At 41.9% G+C, this 27,741-nt stretch overlaps 2 protein-coding genes across 8 annotated transcripts in view; both read right to left on the bottom strand.

Annotated features, from left to right (window-relative positions):
- Nucleotides 1-19,342, bottom strand: part of sgpp1b (sphingosine-1-phosphate phosphatase 1b) — a 37,456-nt gene extending 18,114 nt beyond the window's left edge. The window contains exons 1-2 of the mRNA XM_050062503.1: nucleotides 18,163-19,342; nucleotides 6,759-6,848 (exon numbers count right to left, since the gene is read on the bottom strand). Coding sequence (XP_049918460.1) covers nucleotides 6,759-6,848; nucleotides 18,163-18,996 — 924 coding nt within the window. The 5' untranslated portion in view covers nucleotides 18,997-19,342. The remainder of the gene's footprint in view (nucleotides 1-6,758; nucleotides 6,849-18,162) is intronic.
- A 985-nt stretch (nucleotides 19,343-20,327) lies between these two features.
- syt16 (synaptotagmin XVI) overlaps nucleotides 20,328-27,741 on the bottom strand; it is a 73,699-nt gene continuing 66,285 nt past the window's right edge. For 5 of the 7 annotated variants that reach the window (XM_050062501.1, XM_050062498.1, XM_050062495.1 and 2 more), the window contains 2 exons: nucleotides 25,665-25,783; nucleotides 20,329-23,001 (listed from right to left, as the gene is read on the bottom strand). The gene's annotated coding sequence lies outside the window, so the exon portion shown is untranslated. Of the gene's footprint in view, nucleotides 23,002-25,664; nucleotides 25,784-27,741 lie in introns of all 7 variants that reach the window. The other 2 variants (XM_050062496.1, XM_050062497.1) reach the window with 2 other exon arrangements.

The following is a 27,741-nucleotide window of genomic DNA, read 5'->3' as shown; positions in this document are numbered from 1 at the left end:
AGCTTTAATCATATTAAACCGCAGCTGAATTTTATCATTCTTATCATCTCCAGAAAAATGCTGGAGCTGGATTTACAACATGCACAGTCTTGTGTTATGCAGACTTCCCCTGAACTGTCTGAGGAAAAAAAGGAGTTTGATAAGTTACACTCAGATACAGGTTTTTAAGTTGTATCCAGACCGTACTAGACGTTTTGAAAACTCTTGAAGCAGCGTGGAGCCAGGGAAGCCTTCTAAGGTGTGTTTTCGTATGAAAGTAAACACATTTTAAGAACTTTTACAGACGTCTGAAATTTTAAGTCTTGTTACTCATGAATGTTATTCATTGAGATTATGAGGACTTGAGTGATGTCTCACTGTGTCAGCACCATAATCACAGTTGTAAACTCCCTGAGGATTTCTGATGTCTGATTTTCGCCAACAGTTGTGTCACTGTTAGTTCTGGGATGCTGGTTAAATGCGAGCACAAACGAGGCGTGCCCTGAGTCGCAGGATGACTCATCCTGTGTTCTATAATTTACTCACTTTGAATTTTAATCTAATAAACTGCTGAATTAATCAGCTTAAATATCTTTTCTAGGTCAGGCTTTGTTTATCTGGGGAGACAACAAGAATATTTCTCTATGAGATGGTCACAGATGGAGAGTCTTGGTACAGTACATAAAGCAGCGTGAGCCGGCAGATGTGCATGTGGTTCCTGAGGTGGAGGTCTCAGCCGCGACACCACCTGCGGGCAGCCACAGAAAGCCCTTTAAGAACGTCTCTGATGTGGAATTACCTTCTAAAGTTTGTCTGGGAGGGTGGCCAGTGTACCGTAACGTCTGCTGGACCCACACTGCCATCCATCACCGCCATCCCTCCGACACAGCTGTGACCACGGAAACTGTTGCCACAGAGACAGACAGCCCAGCCCTACGAGTGCACCAGGACTGACATCATTTCCCAGTGAATGAAATTACCCCATATGGGGGTTAATGTGACCAGCGCGTGGACAGAAGAACCCACACACACAGCTGCGGTGACTGTTTGAATTATTTGGCAGAGGATTAATGTATAAAAAATAACGTATGAGCCAAAACAATTTGTCTGAATTAAACCAGGTCTGTAACCACCTAGAGGTCTGAGGAGGAACTGCATGTGGAATCAGGAGGCAATTTGTATTAGATTAGTATCTTTATCAATCCAAATAGTTTGACTGGATTATTTTGAATTTACTCTCTGCATAATATTTACACTTCATAAAAAACTAAACAAAATTCTGAGCTAAAATCTAGTTTGGTGACAACAGTGACTTCATTTGGCACTAACAGAAACACGTGGTTGGAGGCCTGTTTGAGGCACTAACACAAACTACAAACCTGTTTCAGAAATGGTCCATCACTACTAGGGCTACCCCCGACTAAAAATGTTCCTAGTCGACCAGTAGTCGTCATTTAGGTCCATTAGTTGACTAGTCTCCTTTATGTTTATGATATTAATCTAATGATTAAATGATGTATTTTGATGGTTTGAGTTGAAGGTGTGAGAAAGAATAGTATCAGTAACATTGTTAACACTGTGCTACATTACAGAGAAATACAAAACCGTACTAATGAACCTTCATTAATATAGGCCTATATTTTATCTACAAGTGCACGTCACACACTGAGCGAGCCGCCTGTTAATGACGCTGTGGGCTAATGGGCATGTAGCTACTTCCATGTTTCAGATGATACGTCATGTTTGTAGTCGACCAATGAAGATGAGTTTACATATCACCTTGGGTTCGTCCTTCACCTTCTCAAAATGATCCCACACTTTGGATTTCCTGCCCGACATGTTATTAACTAGCCTGTGGAATAACCGCAGGTACCAGCCCTGGAAATTAACCTGACTCCTGTCTGACTGCTGAGCGTGGACACTTCCTGTGTCTGTCCTTTCAAATTAAATTCCAACATGGTCCAGTCATATAGGTTTGGATTTATTTTGACAAGGTGCAGCTCCTGATGGAGTTTCACGTTTGTTTGTTTGTTTTTTCTGTGACTAGGGGACCAATGAAATCTTGCTGACTAATGGCCTTTGTGGTTTATTAAAGTTTGGTCAACTATTAGGGGGCAGCCCTAATCACCACCGTAGATAACAAGTAACCAGTAGAAGAGGGCATTACGGCACGTTTAAATTTTAAATTGCACCTTCTGTAATTCAGTCATATTTATGACACTGTTAACCTGTTTACATTTCCAGTACTGTGTAGATTTGGTCTTTGCACCTTACTGATAATCTTAATTGTTAATATTTTGTTTTATTTGCTGTCTATATATATATACATATATATATTTGAACTCTTTCCCACTTTGTATTGCAACTGCTATATAACAATTTCCGTCACAATAAATAAAGTCTTATCTAATCTTTTATGTACTATTACAACCTGTGTACTAAGATTCAGATTTCATTGTCGACTAAGATACAGACACTATTTACTGACATAAAAATTACATAGTATGTTATATCACCCACCCCGGTCTTACTCCTCACCTTTAAGGCCACCCACAACCAAGCTCCTCTGTACCTCCCCAAACTCTTGCACATCCACAACCCTATTCACACTCTCAGGTCTTCCTCCTCCATCCACTGCACTGTCCCACCAGTCTGCCTGACCACCATGGGGTCTAGAGCCTTCAGCGACTCTACCCCCCTCTTTAAACTTTTTTTGCTGATTATTTATTTGATGTCAAGTTATTATTTTTATTTTTTATTTTCATATTACTTTATTCCTTATCTCATTGACTTCATGAATGTGTTGTTATTTTCTCTATCTTTGCCTGCAAGGTGACGTTGAGTATCTTAAATTATTATTATTTCTAACTCAAGGTCCAACTGCATCTGGTCAGGACTGTGAGGTGCGGCTGAAAGCTTCTGGACAAGCTTAGGAAAAAGGACCTTGAGTAAAGATTATTTTGTTGAGCTACTATCAAAGTGGCAAAGAATGAACTTTCCCACTCAAATACAAGGACTTCTTAGTGTGAGGGCAGAGGGAGACTTGCAGGGAAGCAGTTTTACTTTCATTCACAACAGCTGGTTCATTAATGATCTTGTTTCAGTGTAGCAGTTTATAGGTTCATAAAAATAATTTCCTGGATGTAGTGCTCTGTTTGTGCTCTGCAGATGCTGCCCAGAGGGTTTAAATCTCACTAAAGCCACTAAAACATTACAAGTGCGCGTTACTAAGACAAAGGCCTTTTTACATATAGGCTGTTTAAAATGCACTGATGTGAGCACACTCAAAATTTCTACAGATAAATTTTGGCTTTATCTACTACTTTCACTTAAATTGGTGACCCCATGTCATAGTAGCCTCTTCAGAGTCTCTCATATCTCATGTGTAGGTTGCAACTCAGACTTTGGGAAGGTTTCTAATACAGTAGAGCACCTGGGGCCAGATACACACAACCCTGTGTTGATTCATGACTATAACTGTGTGTACGCACAAAGGCAGAAATATGCACACACATTCTTTTCGTCAGATTTATAAAGCTGTTCGAAAGCCTGATTCTTGCTTTATAAATCTTGATCATTATGGCGCTGGGTGCACGGGCACAAGCCTCATTTCCACACCCACAGTTCGCCATAAATAGATACGCCCTTAAACATATGATTGTATACAGACACCTGTGCCCCTCTACCACTCATTAGACCTGTCAGTGAGAAAAACAGTAACGATAGAGCAATTTTAGCGACTGTGTTACATCGGTGAGGTTCTCCAACCGTGCCAGAGCAGCTGTCATTACACATGGCTGTGGATGTTTGTCTGTACAACTAATTCATCACATTCCAGCAAACCATCATCGCGGCAAAACCTCAATCATCATTATCAAACGTCAGAAGGATGATCAGTGATTCATTCACAGTGCTCATGTGGAAACTGGCTTTACAAAGTGCTTCACGGGATATAACTAAATGACAATTAACAGGGAGACAAATGTAAGTAAAATTAATGCTGAAATGTATCACTCATAAATAGTGTAAGATCAACTTTATAAATGTGTCTTTGATTCACATTTTTCAGAACGTAACGTGCAAAAAGAAATAATCGAATCCCTGAAGTTGCCAAACAACCTAAAAACATTTTATTTCTGTCTCTCAACTAATACTTAATCCGCTCTTTATCATATCACCCCAGCTATCTCAGCCGAAACTGTGTGTATGCATGGTCTGAAGAATGTGTGAAGTGCACACATTTTTCTTTTATAAATGCCAGATTATGAATGGCAAAAGGCGTACGCATGGTTTTTGTGCGTACACATTGTTTATGCGTCTGCCCCAGGAGTAAACACAACCATTCATTGATGTCACATTATGTTTTTCATGACTATACCTGTGTTGTACGGCAGCGATCTTATCAAACCAAAACTCTGCTGTCGGCAGATGTCTGTTGACGTCAGAGCAGTAGATGAAGGATGAAGGGGCAAGTTTTTGCAGGCATGAATATTCCTCAGAAAGAGCTAAGAGAAGCTGACGTTTATTGTCTTCACTACTAAAATCTGCACAGAGAATGAGACACAGGCCCGAGCATGCTGAGGACACAATGCTCAGATGAGCTGTGGGGGTAGAAGGTAGAAGCTGAAGAGGCTCGGCTCAAAACCCAAAAGAAAGACAAGATAGAGGTCCAAGAAACAAAATTAAACTAATTAAACTACGATTGGTTCCTTCATCATCAACATTTCAGCCTAAATCAACTTTGTTCTGTGTGAAAATTTAAATGCACTTAAAATTAAACTATGAAGAGATTTGAGGGAACAACTGACACACTGTACAGAAACACGGTGGTGCACAGACATTGTCTCAGTCACATTCCTCTCATGATAATAACCCCTGCCGGGTGTAAATGAGTAGCAGACACCTGGCAGATGTTGGTAAACTGAAGGTGGTTTATCCACATGGAAAAACTATTGTTTGGAGGCTTAAGTTCAGACTCCACCTCCTGCTTATAATCATCGGGTGGAATGGTTTCCTGTTTCACACCCTGCCTGCTGGTCACACCACACAAATAACACAACAAAGACAGACAGTTGCTCTCCACTCCAAATTATTTGCTTCTTGTTGCTTCGCTTGGATGTTTGAGCTTCACCGTGCGGAATGATGCACGTGTGATGTTTGTTTCCACATTCATCAGCTGATGAAGCTCAGTTACTGACTGAAAGCTGTGAAAAAGCTCCTAGCTTGGGCTGAGATCATTGTGACACATGAACTGATCCACAGATCAAAGAGGAATATCAATGCTCCACTACCACAACATGCACTAAGACTGGAACAGAGCGCAACTTCACTATCAGCTTGACATGTTGCATGAACTATTGACCAATCAGTCAACTAAGATAATCAATAAAAATGGAGGAGGGCACTGGCAGGCAGAGCTGTGCTGATCTGAAAATGTGACTCTGGGGCGTCGGTAGCGTAGTGGATAGTGCCGGCGCCCCATATACAGAGGCGATGCCTCGCTGCAGCGGTCGCAGGTTCGACTCTGGCTTGCAACCATTTGCTGCAAACAACTCGTTATAGCTTTACTTTTGTAATCACATCACTACTGACTTGAAATACAGCAATCACATCAGTGATGAACTGGATTTAAATTGTGGACAGTTGCAGCTACAAAGAACTAATGAAACTTGTGGCTGGATATGTGATGTATGAAATGTTGATCCATGAGTGACTCTCTGTCTTTGAGACAGAGCTTCGGGAAGATACCGGTAATGGGCAACAGAAGACAGAAACATTTGTAATCTATCTTGCCTTAGTCTCGCTCACCAGACCTTTCTCAAGAAAAGAAAGGTCTGGCTGGGCCGACTTTCACTTTAAGATTGGAGAAAAAAAACGCCCCGGCTGCTTGTATTTCTTTCAACCAATCACAATCGTTCTGGGCGGTGCCACAGCAACGGTGCGCTTGCAAAAATATTGCCGGGGGGAAACAGGTTTTGGTGTAACACGCCCACAAAAATATCGCCTACAGGACGCGAACCATGGCAGAAAAATGGCTACATCCCCGCAAGATCAAACACCGCAAAAGTTAGTAAAGGACGTGTTGAAAACTGCAACCGGAGGTGGTAGGGCGGGACTTCAGCGGTTGGCTCGTTCCGCCCAATGAGAGGCTGATCTTTGCAGCGAACTTCCACCCACTCAGACTAATCTTGCCTTAGCTACACTCAGCCTACCACTGACATTGAATTGAATTTTGGGGAGATATGCAATAACCAATTTTAAGAGGTGTAATGGGAAAGTAATATCACGAGTAGTGTAACAAATTACTATTGCCAGGGAGTAATAAGTAAAAGGTAATGAGTAATCAGTAATATATTAGATTTTTAGAGTAACGAGCCCAACACTGATCTGAGGCCACAGAAAATACACAGCTGTGTGTCGATTATGAGGGTAAAGTCTTCCAAACCTTTCTGTGTGCATCTGTCACACAAACCTGGTCCATTACCAAATTATTTTCCCACATATGTCCCTTTTTTTCAGATCTGTGTTGTAAACATGTGTGGTTGTTCTGTGCGTTGCACCTCTACCGTTACACAGGTGATTGTGTTGCTGACACCAGAGCCAGACGCCAGCTCGGTCCTGGAGCTGGAGTGACTGCTGGTCAGATACTGTTTCCCACAAGTCAGCTATCGTGTTCAAACGGACAGGATGACAACAAACTGGCACTGCAGGTGGCAAGGCCGACACCATCTGTGTGTGTGTGTGTGTGTGTGTGTGTGTGTGTGTGTGTGGGGACATACCAGGACTGAGTGCATTCCCATGTAGATTCGGCTGACACAGACCAGCAGACACCAGCAGAGAGCCAAGCTGAAGCCCAGTGTGAACGGGTACTGTGGAGGTGACAGGAGAAGCTGATCAACACAACTACCTCTGGGAGATTAAACTAATCATGCAGTCTTATAATTTGCAGCATTACAGACAAAATGGAAATGACTTCTAATGAACATCCTTTTTGATTAATTAATAACTCCATAAAATGTTAGTTATTTAATCACAGAGCCCTGAGTAGTGTTGTAAAATTGCTCTTGGTTGATCATCAGTGAAAATACCCTCAAGTGTTGAATTACAATGATAATAGTAAATGTTCATTTTTGTAAAGCTGTAACCAGCATTTTTTTGATGTTTTTAACTTAATACCAAAAACGCAATGATGAAACAACACAAGTTCAAGCCCGAGAAAAAACTTGAAACACTGACTGCAGCTTTTATCAGGAAGGAAACATGTTTGTTAGACCTCTAGTATAGACACAATGCGATAACCCCGCAGAGAACCTTTAGGCATTGAGTGCAAAATGTTTTTATTATTAGAGATGCACCGATTGATTGACTGATGACCCGAATCGGCTGACATTTAGCTTGGTGGACAATGACCAGTGACAGGCCAGTCAGTCTTAGATAGAGTCAATCCAGTGCTGATCAAATTAACATGCCTGCCTTGCACCATGTTTTACATCAAGCACACAATGGCACAGACAGTAATTCATTAATGTTATAGCTGCTCCATCCCCTTCTCATTCCCAGGTTGCTAAATAGCGACGCTTTGTCACCCCCTCGTTCATGACTTTTCAGCCTCACTTAGTGACTTTATTTCTAAAAAGTGACAAGGGACAAATCTGGCAACTTATTCAGACCATCATCTTTTCTCATCAGCGTGGGATCTGTCCTTAATTCTTGCACCATGCACACAGTTTCAGGCGAGCAGGAAGTGAGAAAACGCTGCTCACTGCAACAGCAGTAGTTAATATATAACCTACTGGACACACATAAACATAAACGCAATTTAAAAGTCAGTGTTTTACTATGAACACACAATCGAATTACTGGAATTGGCAAAAAAATCTGAATTGGCCTATCAGACTTTTAAAACATGATAACTGACTACGTGCATCTCTAGTTAATATGTTGAAGCTGTATACATTTATATGCATATCAAATCTAATCTGCTTTGGCTTTGCCATTATGCAACACACATACATATATTTGTTATTGAGTCTCTGCATCAAAGCTCATCTATCACACTCCTGCCTGTTTTATTGCTCCGATCTGGTGATTACAGTGATAATAACATGATTGTGCATGCTGGAGTCTTTATTGAGCGTACAGCTTGTAACAAGCCTCGATAACACATTGCTGTGATGTCGTGGATATAATGTGCACTGGATACAAAGGACCTCATAAATATTTCAGCAATTCTGCTGTTTCCTTATCAGATGAACTTGTCGTCCTGCAGCAGGGCGGAGTAGCAGGAGAGGAAAGAGAGGCTGGGTTCACTTCACACTGCAGCATGAAGTGTTCACAGTCAGATTGTTTTCCTCTCATGTGACTCAAATTTCCTGAGTTTTCTAATCAGTGCAAACTGTGAAAAGCTGCACACAGTCCCAGTTCCTCCGTTTGGATCTGGATCACATGAATATATGGCTTAAAATCAAATCCAGTGAGCCATGAGACCTACATGTAGGGTTGTAACTCAGGCTGTGAGGTTTTCACAGTAACCATCTCAGAAAATATCACAGTCTCACAGTATCACAATATACAGTATTACTCAATGATTAACATCATTAGTTACAATGACCTTTAAAGGAATGATTCGTTGAACACAAACTTTCTAAAAACTGAAACTTGAAACCATTTTTAACGGAAGTTTGTGTAACAAGTCTGACAGACAGTCGAGGAGAAGTGAAGATGCGTACATATAGTAGGGTTTATTCTCTTTCCGGCTGCATTTTTATACCATAGATAAGCAATGTACACAGTATGATAACTGTCAATTTTCATACCATGGTATATGGTTTCACAATATAACAGCTGCAACCCTTAACTCAAAAATAAATTATTACATTATTAGATGGCCTGCAGCTTGTCAGAGCAACATCAGCATGATGAACAAACAAAACCAGGGGGAACTAACACTCACAAACACACACCTCCACGCACACACACTTGACCTCTGTGCCATATTTCAGACTCCTAGGGCAAAAACCGTGGCCACCAAAGGGTGGAGGATTTTTGTGGATTGACTGACCAACCAACCACCAGAGCGTACGATAGAGCTGCTGGTCGCAGCCACTAAAATTAAAGCTCAGTCACAAACAAAAGGCACTCAGTGCCACCCACGTGTTTCAACATGCACAACTGCAGTTTAGAGGTCCTGAAGTACACTTAACATCCTGCCATCCCAAAGTCTCTGGCCCACGCTAAAGGCCTTTGCACAACAAGTCCATATTGTTTGTCCAAAATTGTTGCACATTTAAAAATATGTAAGACCTCATTGTGTGTCAATCACATGTACACATCGTTCCCAAACTTTCATCTGTCATTGAACCTTCTGGAACAAGAAGCTTTTTAGAGGAAGTTCAATTTTCTGTGTTTTTTCACATCCAAGATGCAATAAAAGAAATGTGGCGTAACCATCTGGACACATTTATCTGCAACAAGTGAAAAGAACGGGGCCGAAGTGGACAGAGGGTCAACAAGGAGATGAGGTAGATGGAAGCAATGTTCTTGAAATCTTTCACAACAAAGGGAAGGTAACAATGATGCTTACAGCAGAGTGTAATGGCCGTACAGCATGATTTCATGACTCGGGTAGCTGTGGGGCCAAATGCGAAATGTAGGCAGAGAGTGGTGACAGCCAGGGAGGTAGCTCCATTGGAGAGAAGCGAGAAGAAGGGAGGAAATGTGTCTTTCCATTTTGCCTCGTATTGCAAATTTCCCTAACGAAGAGAGCAATTAAAGGCACCGGACTAAGTGTGCAAGGTTTCTGTGTGGAACAATTTTTATCAGATGACAGATTAAAAAGGACTTGGTGTCCAAAAGCCTTCATGCTGCAACTAATGATTGTTTTCATCACAGATCAATTTCAGATTTCTTTTCTTAATTAATCATTTCATCATTTTGTCAGTAACATGTCAGAGAATAGGAAAAACTCACATTACAATTGAGAGGCTGAAACAAATGTAAAAACTGGTATGTAAGCTAAAAAAAAATCATTTAAATATAAATCACATAATCAAAACCATTGCCTGATAATACAGATTCTCTGTCAACTGACTAATGTCTTTACTAACTGATTGTTAAAGTGCTAAAAAAGGTCAGATATGAGCTGCAACACGCAGGTCTGCAGTGTGAACGCAGGCAGAAAAACAGAAAAAGAAAATGAGTGACAGTTGAGCCCGGAGAGAGAGAGAGACGTCAGATGAAAGCTGCTGAGGTTTGCACACTTGTTTAAACCCTTTTGTTCTCTTCATTGTTGCTGAGACAGCTCAGATTTCCTCTCACAGACCAGAATTACAGGACAAATCCCAAACCCTCACCGACTCCCACACCTCCAGCCTTCAGGGGGAAACGTTGCATCAGAGCGGTTTGATGGAGCTGGTAATTTAACAGGGATAAGGCGCTACTGCTGTCTACTGAGAGCTGTCGGCTGCAAATAAGGTTAAGATATATGACTTTATTACATGTTTATGTGTCACTACCTTACACAAACACAGTTTATACTGCAATGTGGGGTGAAAAATATTTGTACAATTTAAAATGCAGTATTTAATAAACACTTATCTCAATATTCAGCTGTTTACTAAATGTTTAAAACCATATAGTTAAAATGAAATGCTCCAGGTCTCATTTAAAACGTATGCGCTGCACCATTGAGAAGCTAATGTCCCAGGTACACTGCGAGCATCATATAAAGACACACATCACTTTCAACCTCTCCATCTGCACTTTATGAACCCTGCTGTCCTTGTAGAGTGTGTACACATGTAACTTATCTACTTTGTTGAAATCCTCCTGCAGTCAGTGTTTCAAGGTGACAGGAATAACACATGCAGTAAACTGAAAGACAGCCGTAACGATGTTGTATAAGAGCCATTTTACAACCTGCATTAGCCTGATGGATAAAAAGATGTTTTACTGCCAGCGGTGGCTGCTGAACTCCAGCCTCCAAGTATTCCTGTGACACAGAGATAACCTTTCTTCCAAATAATGGCTGCTTATCTGCCCCAAGAAGTTGTTTGTGAAGTACACAAATAAGTACAGCTCAGATTGACCTGCATTCATCCAAAGGTATGTGCTGAGTACACAGCTCGTGCTTCATGGAAAAGTAAATAAAACTAATCACATATTTTCACTGGCGTATAATTTGTCCACACTTTCTGCCCAGTTCAAAAAATTATCGAAACTTGTGCTAGAGTTTGGTACATTTATCTTTTTTGTGAGCGTTTCAGTTTTTTATATTTTGATGTGATAAACAGCATGTTAGTTGGAGATTAGCACCAGCCCCCAGTCAAATACTGGTCACATTTGCAAGTGGCTGCTCGATTAGCTTCTTTCACCAGCCAAACAAAAGAAAAAAAAAAAAGAAAAAAAAAGAGTAGTGTATTTCATGACTGGTAGATTTTGGAAGCGACCAGCCACAGTGGCAAGTGCACAAATTTTAATTTCTAACTCTGGCTGCATGTAAAGGGGAATATTAGTGGTATATTCGTTTTTGATGGACATTTAAAGAGCTTAGTTAAAATCTTGCCTTTTTCGAAATAAGGGCAAAAAAACCTGAATATTTTGTGCATGTAAACGTAGTCACTGTCGGCGTGAACATTAAAAATCAGAAATCCATTTACTGCCAATTAATTTTTCACATACAAGGAATGTGCCTTGGTATTCTGGTGCAGGACAGAGAAGATAAACATAATAAGAGTAAACAAAAAAGTACTGCAAAAGTCAAGAATTATAATAGAAATATGTAGAAAACTGCAATAAAAATATGTAATATATATATCTGTTTTAAATGAAAAGAGCTGTGCAGGGTTTAAAATATAATGGAGATGTGTGCATGCTCAAACATGATCACAGTGACAATGACGTTAGCATTTAGCTCAGGGCAGCTAGTGTGGCTGTGGATTCTTGTTCCCTAACCATTTTTCCATTTTAAAATCCACTCCCTAAACTAATTTCTAGCAGCAGTTGGCATACAGGAGGTACAGATGTTACTCTCATATTCTCCACATTAATCTTGCATTTACATTTTAGGCATTCACATATACCTGAGTAAGACATTAGCCGTGACAAGACACAAGCTGCTGCATGAAATATGTCAGACAGCTCCTGTGAGAACCTCCTACAGGTGTCTCTCTAACCACAGGGCTTCACTGTTAAGTGTCAATTATAGACTTAAATCTCTTTTCAGAATGAGGTCAGAGCAGAGGGAGGGTTTTGGTTGAGAAACAGGCGTCTTTATGTGTGTGGATTAGCTGTGAAGTGGGGTCAGGCGCAGCCGCCTGACGTGCCTCAGATCAACACTGAGAGGGGGGGGACCGAGGAAACCATGTGTGGAGATGCTGCCCAAACAGCGTCCTCTGTCCATATTCAAACACAGTATGTATCACTGGGTCCCACGGCCGTGTCTGCATCCTCGCTCTGGCCTCGTGCCTGTGACCGCGGCGGTGCTGCAGTGGTTGCTTCGTGCAACGTTTTATGGACGTGGTGTTTTTTTTGTGTGGCTTGTGGTTCTCTGCACACTGCTTATTGAATGTTAGCCTCAGTGTTGGGATTTGCTCCATGCACCCTCACGTGACATGTGACTGCACATACATACAGACACACACACACCCAAACCACGCAGCTCCCAGGGTGTGCTGTGTTTGACTTTCAACACTGCCAAGATGTAAATTAGTCTTGTCTGAGGCCGCGCACAAACCAAAGTTGTGAATATCCCTCGTACGTTGGCAGCAGATAACACAGCAGAGAAAGATGAGACCTAATTACTTATTACGACATGTCTAATTTGGTAACTACAAAGTCCAGCTTCACACATTTGCAGCTACAGATGTCAACGCCAGAAAGACGTCATAAAAATCAGAACTACTGCAGCTCTTAAGAAACAACCATTATTTTCCTTCTTTTGAATTCAGCAGACGAGATTTTGGTTTGATATGATCGCAATCTGATTGAAAACACAATGTCAAACTCAGTGTTGGAGTTAGGAAATGCTATACTGTGAAACTCACTCATGTTTGCAGGAAAAAGCTGCACTGTTCCCACCTAATGTTCCTGCTCGAGGGAGAGGAAGTCTCACACAAAGCCTGTTTGCCATAATGTTTTCTGTTCTGGCTCTGCTGGGCAACGTGATGATAATTTATATCACACAACGTCTTTCTGGTCTCATTTTTCAGTCGAGCAACTCTGAGATTCTTCTGTCTCCTTTGCATCTTTCTCTCATCCCTATACTGATTTAATCCACCTCTCATCCTCTCCTCTCTTTGCCCTTACGTCTATTGTCTCCTCTTATCCTTCCTCACTTTCTGCATTAATCCCCACGTCTCTCCCTTATGCTTTCTCCATCTCTTGCCCTGTAGCCTCATCTTGCTTTATCTCCTGTCATCTATCTAATCTCTTATCTACTTCCTCCCTCTCCTTTGCCTTCTCTCTCCTTCAGCTGCTCTTTTCTGCTCTGTCCCTCGTCCCCTCCCTCGTTTCACTCTTACCAGTATCTTCCATAGGGAGAGACACATCTGGCTCTAGTTACTGTCTGAGCTGGAGGAGAGATGGGAGGAGGACTGTCTCACTGTGGCCCATCCGACTCCATGCATTCCTGCTTTGCTGAGACAAGTCAGCTGAGGCAAGGAACGTACAACGGGAAAACTCTCAAAGCAGCAAAAGATGAGAAGGACATCCTGCTCTGGTCACAAGAATTAAGAGTTATCTCTTAATATCTCCATATTATTTGACTCTGAACTGAATGTTACAATTCCTGACACTTTAGAATAATAAATTATGTGTATATTCATTTCATTACACCATTGATTGATCCTGAGTCATGTCAGGAGATATCCAGTAATTCTGTAGCGTGAGACATTTCTTTGTACACCACTCACCTGAAATACAGGGAAATGTCAAGTCAGGGAAATGTCATGTTTGACCCTCCACCCCTTTGACGTGTGAATGCAGAAACTGTCAGCAGTGTGGACAATATGTGGCTCTTATTTGTAACAACAAGGCAGGCATTGAGAGTGTGCAACTGAGAGTAGTAGTGGTAGAGAACTATATTGCTATTTTTGCACAGTGCAAGAACAAATGTTTTTTCATAACCTAAATCTTTAAATTCTGTTCTTGTCTGTGAATTTTTTGAATAAGAAATAGTTAATTAAACCAACAAAAGTTCTTAGTTTGTGCGTACACACAAGTTTGGATCAACTTTGTGTACATTTCATGAACGAGCTACAAAGTTTTGCCAGTCACACACAAGTCCGAAATCTTCAAGAGCAATATGTTCTAAGTCACTCCCCAAACTTTTTGAGTCCTAAACAAGTCACTGTTTGTCAGTGGACTGGTGTGCACTGCCAAACACACCTCCTGCTCGTGTACTGTAACTGGTTGCTGTCGGATTCATGATAGCAGTGACAGATGTCAGACATCACTGCAACAGCCTCAAGGTCAAAATTTGTTTGTAGTAAAATAAAATTGTTGTGTGATTAAGAAGTTGGTGCGACCAATCTACCAACAGCTTTTAAGGCTGGCGTAGAGATGCATGCCCAAAAGAAAAGGAGGACAGAAGCCTTGAGAAAACCACTNACATTTCTTTGTACACCACTCACCTGAAATACAGGGAAATGTCAAGTCAGGGAAATGTCATGTTTGACCCTCCACCCCTTTGACGTGTGAATGCAGAAACTGTCAGCAGTGTGGACAATATGTGGCTCTTATTTGTAACAACAAGGCAGGCATTGAGAGTCAATCAGTGCCAAATGCCAATACCTGGTGACAGCGCATCCGGGTGGCAGAAGTACCGAAAAGGCCCCGAAGCCAGGAAGCCGGCCATGGAGCTCCACGGCCAGCAAAGGCTTCCCAGCGAGCCGAAACTATCACTGCAGCGCCGATAGTGTCAGTGTCTGGTCTATTTTCTTTACTATTTTATTTTTGAAATAGCCTGATTGTGATTGTGTTTTTTAAATTGCGTACTTATTCCACGTATTTGTCAGCGTCTAAAGAGAGGAAGACAAGCAGACACACAAGTAATCGGCGAGACAGACAGACAGACTAAACTCTAGGTGTGATAAGAGAAGAGCAGAGGGGCAGAATAGCTTACTGACTGGTGCGGAGTAAAAAGAAAAATAGACAGAGCGAGACTACGTCACCCTGCAGCTTGTTCAAAATTCGCATTTTTCATTATAACAGAGAAAAGTACCAAAAAAAGGTACCGAATTCCAGGTACCATACTGTACTTGTATGTCCTGCTGGGGCAAAGTTAAAGAATGACGCGTGAGACCAAAATAAATGTGAGAGCATCAGGTTCAAAAAGTGAGACGGTCTTATCTGGTGTTCCACACCAGCTCGTATTTTTAGACCTTGAATAGAGAGATTGCGTTGTTGAAAGTGTTTAACAAAGACATGAGCAAATTATTTGCCAAATTTTAGAGCTTTTCTGAAATGTCATACCACCCGCGTGTGCTTTCAAACTCAGGTTGATGAGTAGACTTGTGGGGAGAAATGAGAGAGAGCTACAGACACTAAATCTGTCTTATCTTGCAGCCCCACACTCAGAGGTCAGGGGTCGGCTTTCTTATCTCCTGCTCAGACAGACAGACGGGGAGGCAGAGTCGTAAATCAATCTCACCCTCTCGCCTGCTGGGATTCAAGCACAATACAGTGATCCCACGCGGCTTTCTTTTCAGAACCGGGCTTTTCTTCCCCACCCACACCAAAGTAATGACTGTTAAACATCGAGCAACAATTTGGAGAATATGACAGGGCATTATGGAAATTGGAATTGGAACAACAAGTGGTAATCAGTGCAGCCTCTGGCCTGCAACTGCAGATAATTGTTGTGAAGGAGTCCTCAAATCAGCGAGGAAAATGTTCCTTTCTTTGCAGGAGCCGCTGCATCAAAGTCCACATTTTGAGCACACTTCAGTTTTGTCATTTCAACAGTCTGAAGGTACAAAATTCTCAAAAATGACTTGAACAAAAATAATTACATATTAATAGTAAAATACTGTAGTGCAATGTTCAATTTTCTTTCATTGGGCTTTGTGATAAACAGATTATTTCAGCTCTACAACAAACAGCATAAATCTGCCGTAAAAATAAGTATCCACCACACAATGGTTGAGTTTTCTGTGTCTCTCTGTTCTGAGAGAATTAAATAGACTTCCTGCAGTTTGTTGATCACGTTCCTCACAGTGTGGATGCACAGTGAGACAATGGAAGTGGACTACACAGACTTTCTGTTGGCTTTTACGGACTGGACACAATGGAGTGTTGTTCCTCCTGAGTGAATGGGAGGAGATGAGAAAAAGACCAACAGGGACTGGCCTGTTAAAACAAAAAAAAAATCCTGCATGCATGTTATTCCGATGATTTTTGACACGTCAGTTAGTTTTTATAAACTTGGCCAAAGTTGGGGAAGCGGTGGAAGTTTGTTTGAACATGTAGCCACACGTAAGCATGCTAACGGTTACTTATCGAGCTGTAATATCGGACAGGTGTTGGCAGGTTGCATGCATGTTAGCATGGTAACAAGTTAGCATTTGCCTGAATGTGCCGCCCATTTTTGCAGCCAATCTGTAGTCTTTTTTTGCCTACACGATGTCAGAAAACTGTGAAAAACGTCCATCACAATTACTCAAATTTACATGTTCAAACTGCTTGACCAAGACTAAATAATCCAAAGATGTTCAGTTTGCTGCAGCACAGAAATTGGACCCAATGATCTTTGACATTTCTGGCTAAAATATAAGTAACTAATTGATAATATCACGAAAAATTGTTGCTGAATTATTCATTGATCTGGCCTCTACATATTTTACCCATTTACAAACACTCTCCTCTGCAGTGTAAGGAGCCTTACAGCATCACAGGACCGTCACTTGGCTGCAGACTGCAGACTTTTAGTCTTGTTGTACCCACACTGAGCTTGTTTTCACTGTAGTACAAACACTAAAGAGTCTGCAAATGTGCTCATGCAGCCAAATAGCCGCCATGGCTCCTGTCACTGTATCCACTGGGCCGACCGCACATTCATTTTTAATGACGCGGCTCAGGAGGGCAAGGTCTCGGTGATCCTGTATCAAGAGTTGCCACTTGGCAGATGTTATCTTGTGTTGCTGTGGTGTGAAGGTGTCCTTGAGCAAGGCAAGGAAAGCAAAGTGGGTGAGTGTGTACATCTCTGTAGGAAGATATTACAGATCATATTGGCTTTATTAGAGAGGACAGCCTCAGTGTGGAGGGCAGAGAGAGGGGATGACATGCAGCAAAGGGTTGCAGGCTGGAAATGAACCCACAGCCCCTGCAGCAAGGACACTGCCTTCATATATGGGACGCCTGCTCTTCCCACTAAGCCACCGGGCACCCATATATAGTATCGTTGGGTATCTTGGGGGGCATTATGTAAAGTCTGTGTTCATCTGTATGAAGTCTATACCCCCTTCAGTCATTCTTGTGTCACTATATATGCTGAAAATATGTAATAAGAAACTGCAAGCTGAGGGCTGCATTTTTATGTATGTTTTTATGTCCTTATTAAAATTTCAGCCATACTGTTTTAGTTAAAATGTTATTTCTTACATTACTTTAATTTTCTGTAACTTTTAGAGTTCAAAATGTGACCCCAGGTTGCCAGTTTATTATTTATACTTCATTATTTGTAATTTTAGAGAGGTGATATTCAACTTTATGGAATTTTGAAGGCTGTAGTTTGAGATGCTGTTGATATACACGTGTGTGGTATAATAAAAGGCTGTTCTACTATTCCACAGATCCTGTTTCAGTGTCTTTGATCCAACTCTTTAATTAGAGGGCTCGTTCCCCAAACATGTTTGTCTGTTGTGTACTTCTCTCGCAAAGGTAGCCTAGGCAGCCAAATAAAGGTACCAGCCTCACCCTGCTGCTCTTTAATTCACCTGCACTTCCTTGCCAACTAAGTGGGACTGTGTGATGGTGGCAGTGTTGATAATGGCTGTATTGCTAGTTTGTGAATAGGCAAATAGAGAAAGATGATGTGAAGCATCACAAGAGGAACTTTCGCAATTTCCTACGTGGAAATTAGGAGGAAGTATCTCCTGACAACTTCCCTTTCTCTTCTGCTGCTGCATTTCAAATTTCAGATATATTTTTGACACTTAAAGAGGATGTAATTTGGATGTACTGTACCTCCCACCGGCCGTAGGTCATGAAGAACAGGGAGAAGGGGATGGCGGTGCCCGACATGGCGTGTGTGGACGGCATGCTGTACTCAGAGTTGTAAAACATCTCCACTTTGACCACAGGTGGTGAGGCGGGTCGCGACCACCCGATCACATCCTTAGTGCACTGCCCCAGGTACATGACCCAGACCCACACCATGATCAGCCTCCTGCCCACGAAGGCGTCCATGTTCCAGATGACGAAGGGGAAGAAGGTGATGTAGAAGAGCTCGTTGCCCAGCTCGGTCCCGAAAGTGAACATGTAGTACAGGAACCGGTTCCCGATGAGGAACTCCTGCCCGGCATCGCCTGTTAGAGAGTTTTTGCGGAGGGGTTTCACCGTGCTGCTCCCTGATGGACCCGGGGCTTTACCGCCCTGCTCCTCTGGCTCCCCGGCGAGGCTGCGACCGTTACTCCCCGCACCAAACGTCTCTCCCCCGGCGGTCGCCCCGGACACAACTGCTCCATTCTGGGGAGGATTCTCACTTTCCTCCCCTCTCTTTGTCGCCACGTTTGAATCAATACCCCTCTTCCGTACACCCGCTGCTGCTGTTTGCACTTTCTCCCCTTCCCCTGCTCCGATACCAGCCGACTTCTCACTCTCATTTCCCCCGGCGGCGATGTGATGATGGCAAGCCCCGTTGTTCTGCGAGTGAGTCCGGTCCGCTTCCGCGCTGATACCCGCCGCACAGACGGTTCTCGAAAACGTCCCGTGTACCCCACAGAAGCGCTGAAAGCGGGCGACAAGGTGGGGGTCTTGGAGATAGTGGTACAGGTCTACAAAGCGGTTACTTTTCTCCATGCTTACCCCGGTGTATTCACCCCCCACACGGCTGAAAGAAGGAACACGGAATCCGCTAACGTTACTTTCCCCCCCGAACAGTGGACGATGGACGCTAGCTCGCTCCGGCTAACGTTAGCTAGCTACAAACCCGTGCATCACAGCAGAGTGAACCCCGAACTGTTTTTAAACTACAACAACTTATAACGGCGGGTGGAGTTATTATTTATAAGTAAACTCAATTGTGTTTCCGTTGAGAAGATAACGGACACACCGGGCGGATCGGTTGGTTCTTGTTCGGCGGCGTCGGGATGAGTTCAGAGACCCGCTATCTGTAGTACATCCTGAAACTGACAGATCCACGGAGACTCGGGGGAGCGCGCCTTCCATGGTGCCTTCGAGTGCTGTCGGAAATTTCACAACTCTACGTTCAAAGCCTTCGTTCTGGGAAGTTAGAGGCTTTTATCAACCTTGGTGGGGAGTGTTGTCTTTTTATAACAAATGGCTGTCGTTAAAAATGGATAATACGCCATCATTTAGTTACACTGACATAATTTACTTGGATGCAAACATTTCAGACACTGTTTATCTTGTCATTATTTTGGGTAAACACCACATTCATGCTTGTAAGTGAAAAGGATATACTCCCTCTTTCACTCTGTTAATTAACTTTGCCAACTACCTCAAGCTGCTAAAATAGATAGAAAAATTGAATAGTAATCCTTAAACTTGTATACTTGTATTCCTTGACTTGTTCTGTACATTCTCCCTGTGATAAATAAAGGGGGGAAAGTACTTCCTGGTCATTTTATATGGTTTTATTTATTGTTCAGTACCTGTTTACATCTCTGTGTATTTGACTCTCTGTGGGACTGATTTTTTATATACTTTCCTATATATCTTTATATTAAGATACACAGTATCTGTATAAGTGAAAGGTGTACATAATTTTATTTTATCTTATTTGTATTTTTGTAATATTTTATCCTTATTTACCACTGTGGTGTGGGATTAATAAAGTCTTATCTTATCTTATCTTATCTTATCTTATCTTATCTTATCTTATCTAATCTTATCAGCAAATATCTCACAAACAAGCCCAAGACCCAAGCTTCTATACTCAACCACTGGACACATAGACCTTAACTGAATAGATGAACTATATGTATTAAAACGTCTGTATAATATGAACTTGTGTAGACTCAATATTGGCTACAGCCCTACTAATAACCTGTACTAAAATGGCCCTCCATTTTCACTACATCTTCTTTAATGGTGACATTAAATTATGTTGATTGTGAAAGGCTTTTTAAGAATGCATTTTATTAGGCCCATAATGGCTACATGTTTTGTTGATATTAAAAAGCAAAGATGCAGGATGCCAATGAAATGTGAACAAAAATATAAAATGATAGGCTTAGGCTTTATTAAAACTATCTTACAATGAAGAAAGAGTTTTATTACTATTCACCATTATTACATTGTTCTGAGAGGGAATAGTTTTCGGATCTACATACTTAATTGGGCATTGAAGGTATTTCGGATTTGAGCGTCTAAAGTTTGAGCTTGGTAGGAGGACATGAAGGCAACAGGAGTTCCGGCGCGCACGCACAATAGACATGATTAGAACGTCACGACGTAACGTGACCGCGCTTTGCCTGGAGCCTGATATTGTGCGGCTCACTTTTCACTGTCTTTCCATCAGCTTCTGAATATTACAAACAAAACTGAATCTAAAATACTAGATTTAAAAAAGGTCTCATTTTAGCTGATCCAGATTGTTTGAACACCTGCTTACAAGAAAGATGAATAAAGAAAGATTGTGAAAATGCATCTATTATTATTACTGCTTGTACTGCTGCACAAAGATGCATGGAAACACACAAACATTGTCACCTCACATACTTTATTTGATACTCAATCACCTGAAAAAAGTTCACTGGCCCTTTTTCCAAAATAGTTTATCTTAAATATGGAATATGCATTTTCATCAAAATATAAATTCTTGTTTTAAAATATCAAGCTTCTCTTTAATAGTTGCCTGCAGTTTGTTGTTGTTGTTTTTTCCATTGTAGTGATTGTTATCAAGATGCAAATTTAAAACCCAGAGAAACTCCTGGACTGAACACTCAAAACACAGAAAGAGACACTGAAAAGGATGAATCATTAATCACCGTTGTCATACAGCACGCATGTAGTGCCCTGTTAAATAATAAAATATCTTCTGACAGTTTAAAAATTCAGTCTCTGCTGTCACAACCAGGGCTGATGGTTAGAAAATATGGAGTATAATATCAATTTAAAGACATTCTGCTCTTCGAAATGCATCTTTAAAACACCACAGGGGTGGAAATCAATCACAAACTGATTATTTGGCAGCAGAAAATAAAATGTTGTGACCTCTGAGAGCTGGAGAGAATGAGAGGAGATGCAATTTTCCTTTTTTGAAAGCACAAAAAAGCAAATCGTGACTTATTTTTTTAACATATGGTGAAATAGGGAAACAACAAAGAAAGATTATTATCCTTTTCAGTAAAACTTTACTTTAAATCCCACTATTTAGCATTATAAGCACTAAAACATTTAATAAATGGTTTGTAACACACTTTAATGTAGCTGTATGCAGATACAAGGACACTTTAAGTGTGCAGTACTTGTTGGGAATTATAACTTCTCCTGTGAAGGCATATTTTATAGTATTACATCTGCATTTTACAATGTTGTCACTCATTTACCTACAGGAGGAGTTAATAAACACTTATATCTGCTTATAACTGAATTATACTGTTATGAACCATTTGTATGCTGCTTATAAATGCTTAACAAAGGGTTTAAAGTGTTACCATCTTATTACTTGCATTGTGAGATTTGAACACATCAGCCACTATAAATGGCCTCAGCATGAATTATTTCACCAGCAGAGGGCAGCAAAGTGATGCAAAACACAGGACATCAAATACAGAGAGAGAAACAGTCTTCCCATGGGCAGTAAATGCACCTCAGAGGATGTAGTGTCTTGAGATTGCATGACGGTTCACACAGTCCAGGGAATGTTACACAAAATATTTCATAAATCACACAGTAGCATAAAAAGATAACAGAAGCATATCAGCGCATATTCTCCACGCAAGCCAAGGTGCATCAAAAAAGTAGCCTGCAGTCTGTAAATCCCTGAATACGCTCACGGTTTTCACATGAGCAACAATGACAATAAAAATCAATTACACAACACCAACAGCCCGCTTCAAAGTCTCTCACATTTGCACGTATAGTAAAATGGCAGTGACGCTGCGACAGAGTTTGACATCAACATCAGAGACCCTGCTGATCCTGAAGCAGAATGAGGGTTTCTCAGCTTTTCAAATCCATTGCTGCCTCATAGCGAGGAGACAAGAGGAGGTGACATCCTGGCAACGGACAAAACAGACCCCATGACACGTGTCCCTCAAAGGTTTTTAGTGGGAGAACGCCAGCAGCTTTCATCTTGGTGATTTTAAACAAACAGTACATGTCCACATGCCTGGCTGTAACATGAACTGCATTTCCCAGCTTTGCAAAGAGGCAGTGAGGTGTGGGCAGTCAGCCGTTGTCGTCCAGGTTGTACAGAAGGACCTGGTGGTTTGGGGCGAGGCCCGGGCAGGTACCCAGGCTGTACAGGCACCCGGCTGATGGGTAACAGGGCACCAGCCGGTAATGCTGCAGCTCCTCCAGGCCAAACGCCGGAGAGCAGCAGTCCATCACCAGCACCTTCACCCTCTTCCTGTCCGGGTACAACAGCCTCTGCTGCCCCCTCTCTCCTATCACCTCTTCCTCTAATTCTTCTTCTTCCTCCTCCTCTTCTACTTCATCTTCTTCTTCCTCTTCCTCCTCTTCAGCCTCCAGCTCCTCCTCCTCATGGTGGATCTTCCTCAGCAGGTTGTTGATAAGGACGGAGCGCCGCAGGTAGGCCTCGGGGTCCTCCAGGAACCTCAGCTTCTCCAGGGACAGCTTCAGGATGCAGCTCCGGTCCTCCTGCAGTATCAGGTGCTGCAGGTGACAAAAAAGACAGAGGATTAGTTTGTGCTGTTACATCTCTACTTTTCCACCTTTGTCCTGTGCAGTTCAGAAGGAGGATGTCAGAGGAATCAGCTTACATTTCATGAAAGCAGATTAAAAGTTTCAGGGTCAAAGCTTAAACGTTCATATGATTCACTTTATTTTCATCAACGGATAATCAGAAAAAGTAGACAAACAATGAACTCTAACAGCACCGCTCTGCTGTCACTGACTCTAGAACCAGGTGTTTGCAATTTTATGAAACAACCACAAACTTTTTAGGATGTAAATGATGTTTATCGCAACAGGAAACAATTTAAAGAAGACACAAGAGGATATGGGAAGTTCTTTCACTTTAGGCCAGGAGTGTCAACCATAGGGTCAGTGTTTGATTAACAGAGAGTTTAATAAATGCAAATATTTAAGATAATCAAGCCATTTTAGTCAGTGTTTGCTTGACATTGCTAGTTTGTTAGCAGGCTGGTGAGGCAGTGTTTGCAAGCATTTACTTACATATAAAACACCTCTGCATATGTGTATCGCGCCTGTGTTTAAACTCTGCTCATGCAATTCATCGAGCACAGTTCAAATGCGCACGTTTGCCCAGGCGCTCTACTTGTCCGTGTCCTAGACTGTTCATGCAGAAGTGTTCTATACAGTGAGGTTTTAGCTTAGTTTGGGAAGTACTGAGCATACAACTGGATAAACTAGACTTGGAATTTACTGCACTTCACTTCACTGCACGTAAGCGTTTTTAATATATTTTGTTATAGTTTTGCTGTTGTTGAACGCAGCCCCTTCGTACTTCATCCATCACGAGTTTTCTCCCTTGTGGAATTCTTCTTTCAACTGAGGCTTACAAGAAAAACAAAAGCCCTTTTTAGACAGGAATGCGAATACAAATTTGCAGGAAAGCCCAATCAGTCTTTTTTCAGCATTGGCAGTATAAAAACAAAATCGGGGAGTGCAGCAAAATGCCGCCTACCTACTTTTGTTTATACAGAATGCGCCTTTTTCGGGGCAATGGGGGGCGTGAGCAAGGAACACAACGTGTAGCTCAGCGTGTGACGTAAACAGTGACGTACTCCGAGGGAAGCTGCAGCTGGTCAGTCCTTCGGTGATTCCCTCGTAAGTCGGCCCGTGCTTCACCGTCCCCGTCACTAGACAATTAATGGCCTCTTCGTTTGCAAGGACAAGGAACGCGCGCAATTCTTTGTCTCCCCAGTTGCTCATCTTTCCAGTGTCTGTCAGGTTTGCGTTTCCCTCTTGCTACTAGTACTAGCTGCTCATTCCTGCTATCAGCTGATTCCTGTTTATCCACCGCCAGTGGCTCGCACATGCAGCATCATCAACAGCTCCTCCCACAAGTCTTCAACAGCCCCTCCCGTGGCGGAAGGGCGCCTCGTTCTGTTTAAACCAAAACGGTTCAACCAATATGTCTACCCTACGAGGTGGAAAATTGGGCACCTCGGATCAACTCGCCAATCCGGCTCTGTGTGTCTAAACACTCACAGCTTGCCGGTAAAATGGCCCAACATTCGCTGAAAATTTGGCAGTGTAAAAGGGGTTAAAGTTTCCTTCATAAACTCAAGGTAACATGGTTAAGTAATTGATATAGAAATTGTCATTTGGAAGGTGGAGTATCCTTTAAAGACTGAGTGTGGGGCATTTACATATAAATCAACATCCCTTACATTCAAGCCCTGAAATGAGTTCACACAGTGCTGATTAAACCTATTGTCACCAGGGAAAGCTCTCTGTATTTGTCAGTACACCGAGTTTTGTGTCTGATGTCTGAAGCAACTTTTCTGTGCATTCACACAGGAAGTGATACGTTTTATGCCAACCAGCCAGAGCTAAAGGACGGGGAGATTCATTAATTAATTTATTTTACCTTTGATTGTTTAGTTTTTGTTGTGTTTTTCTCTTTGGCACTGCTTTAAGATTTGTTTTCTTAATGCTTCATCTAGTATTTGCATGATCCTGATGTTTGTGATACCATGTATGTTCACAGAAAAAAAGCAAGGGAGCAGAAACCATAGTGATGGTCTCTCATGGTGAAGCTGTGGTGGAAAGTCCTAAGAAGCGTCCAAGTAAGTAAGCATTCAGGGGAAACATTTAAGTTAAATAAAAACAAACAAAAATGAGATGTAAAGAGAGCACTCCTGGGGATGGAGGAAGATGCAGCTCACCTACAGGCATAACTTATGAGCACGCATCAACAGTGTTTGTGCAATTTATCTCACAGCCAGAGGGGGGAGACTAAAGTTCTGCAATCCAGCTTTAATATCTGAAGTGGCTTTCAATGTGAAGTGAATTTGGTCATGAATGTAAATGTATCATCTGCATAGAAGCAGAGAAAGAGTGGAGTATTATCACTGACTCTTTGTATGTAGTGATTTAAAGCTGAAGGACAACATAAAAAGAGTGAAACAGATGTAATGAGAAACGAGAACTGCTGGGCGAGATGGTGAGTTTCAAGAATGCCAAAAATGAAGCAGAAAGGTGAGAGGAAAAAAATCATAACATACAGAAATGTGTGAAGAAAACATTTCAAAATGCAAAGATCAATAAACACGAAAGACGAAATCACATTACACAATCAGACTGAAAAAGAACACGTGGGCAAGAAGAGGAAAAGAAAAGGTTCATACTTTTTGAAAATATCCATGTAGGCCTCCGTGTAAATCCTCCTCCTCCGCATATTTCCTCTTGAAGTAAGCAACTTTCGACGTTGTTGAATGGTTTGGTCTCTCTCACAGGGAAGGGGCTGCTGGAGGCAACAAAACAAAACATCAGATGGCAAATCTACGTTGGCAGAAGAAGTGTTCAGATCCTTTACTGAAAGGTGGGGAAGGCTGTTTTATTTTGGCATCACTGGGCAAAAATCCTGTAAAAACCTTTGAGCATGTCGTTCTTTAAGTGGACTAAAAGAGAACAAGACTTCTGCACCCTCTCTTGGCTCTGTTTTCAGAGTATACTTGGTGTAGGAAATCTAGCACGGGATGGGAGACTTTGGCCAATCACAGGCCATTTCAGAGAGAGGGCGTTCCTATTGGCTGTTTTACAAATGCAGGTGTGCATGCGTTACTCTTTGCTAAAAGCCTGATGCAGTGGTAGAAAGTTGCTATTTCAGCATTGGCAACAACTGACTACACTGCAAAGCAACCCAGAAAAGAAGACGGACTTATCAGAAAGAGAGTCTGACAATAAACAAAATATAACGTGTCAATATCAGCAAAGTGTTTCAGAGATGGAGAGTAAATGTAGCCAGTTGTTTAGCCTTCTGTTAACCAAAGGTTCATGTCTGTGGCTAATTCAAGTTCATTCATATTTATGTAGCTAGCTAGAGCCTCAAATCACAGTGTGTCCTCTGCCTCTTTCACCACCACTACAGACAGCCTCACTTGGCAACACATTCTCACTCCGACCTCGTCACATATAGACGTTTGGTCATGGACTTTCCACGTCCAGATGCGACGTTCAAGGTACCCTGGGTGCGTTGGTTGTTGACGTTCTGGGACACCATATCAAGTTCTGCCTGTTATATGCATTGTCTTCTTTCAAAATACACTTCTGTTTTCACAAGAAATTTAACGTTTACGTACAGTCTTTTTGAAAATTAATGCACCCTATCAGTACAACACCGTGAATTGAAGTTTTTTTCCTTCAACAACAAACACACAAGGTTGGGTGTAGGTAACAAAGGGACATGGTTGGGTTTAGGAAAAAGGAACTGTCAAATTTTTCATTTGTGTCCCGCCGCGTTTCCTCCAGCGCTGCTGAGCGCCATTAAACTATAACGGCGACTGCCCGCGTATCATGCCGATGTTAAAGGACAGCTTTGTTCATCAGTGTCTGATGCTGCAAGTCACTGCCCAAGCGCTGGATGTTGACGACTTCAGAGTGAGACCAGGTTGGGATATGTAGTGGATGAAATGTTGCTGTTGTTGTTTCCATGATTGACTGAAACTACCAGTCACAGGTAACAGAGGTCTCTGAAGTAAAAAAAATTCATTTGCAACCTCTCTAGCCTTAGCTGCATTCATTCTAGGAGCTTTTCAGCGTCTTTAAAGTGAATTGTTTAGGTTGTGCAGCTCTACAGTTAGAGACTAGCTGGTGAGGATAGTGGAGTATTTAGCAGCTGAAGAGCCACATATTTCCCTCAGGAGTTGGTGGAGACCAAAAACAGCGCTAAAAGGATTTAAGGTGGAGTTTCTCTGTCACTGCTGGATGTGTAAATAAGTTACTGCTTGCTAACATGTTTGCCATTTCAGCTTTTAACTTTATGATAAAAAAAATAGCTTGTTATATTGCCCCCCAAATGGCCAAAACAATCAGTTAATACAGGTTTAAAAGGTAAATGCCTAATGGCGCCTTCAAATCACCTGTTTCTAACAAGTCCTACAAATGAATCTGTAAAGGACAACCCCGTCTCACTCCGAAGTTGTCGAAATCCGTTGCTTGGGCAGTGACTTGCAGTGTCAGACACTGACGAAAAAAGCTGTCCTTTAACATTGGCATGATACGCAACTGGTCAGTTATAGTTTAATGGCGCTCAGTGGTTACGGGGGAAACATGGTCGGACAACAACAAAATCTAAGGCAGCGAAAATCTGAGTAGGTCGGGTGGGATGGGTCCAACAAACATCAACTTTCAGCAGTGTTCACGCCCTGTAAGATTTTAAAGCCAAACCATGTTCTTTTTTCCTAAACCTAACCATGTGCGTTT

This window comes from Epinephelus moara, chromosome 14 (genome assembly GCF_006386435.1).
Source record: "Epinephelus moara isolate mb chromosome 14, YSFRI_EMoa_1.0, whole genome shotgun sequence".
Classification (NCBI taxonomy): Eukaryota; Metazoa; Chordata; class Actinopteri; order Perciformes; family Serranidae; genus Epinephelus; species Epinephelus moara.
This window is presented reverse-complemented; position numbering and strand designations above follow the sequence as displayed.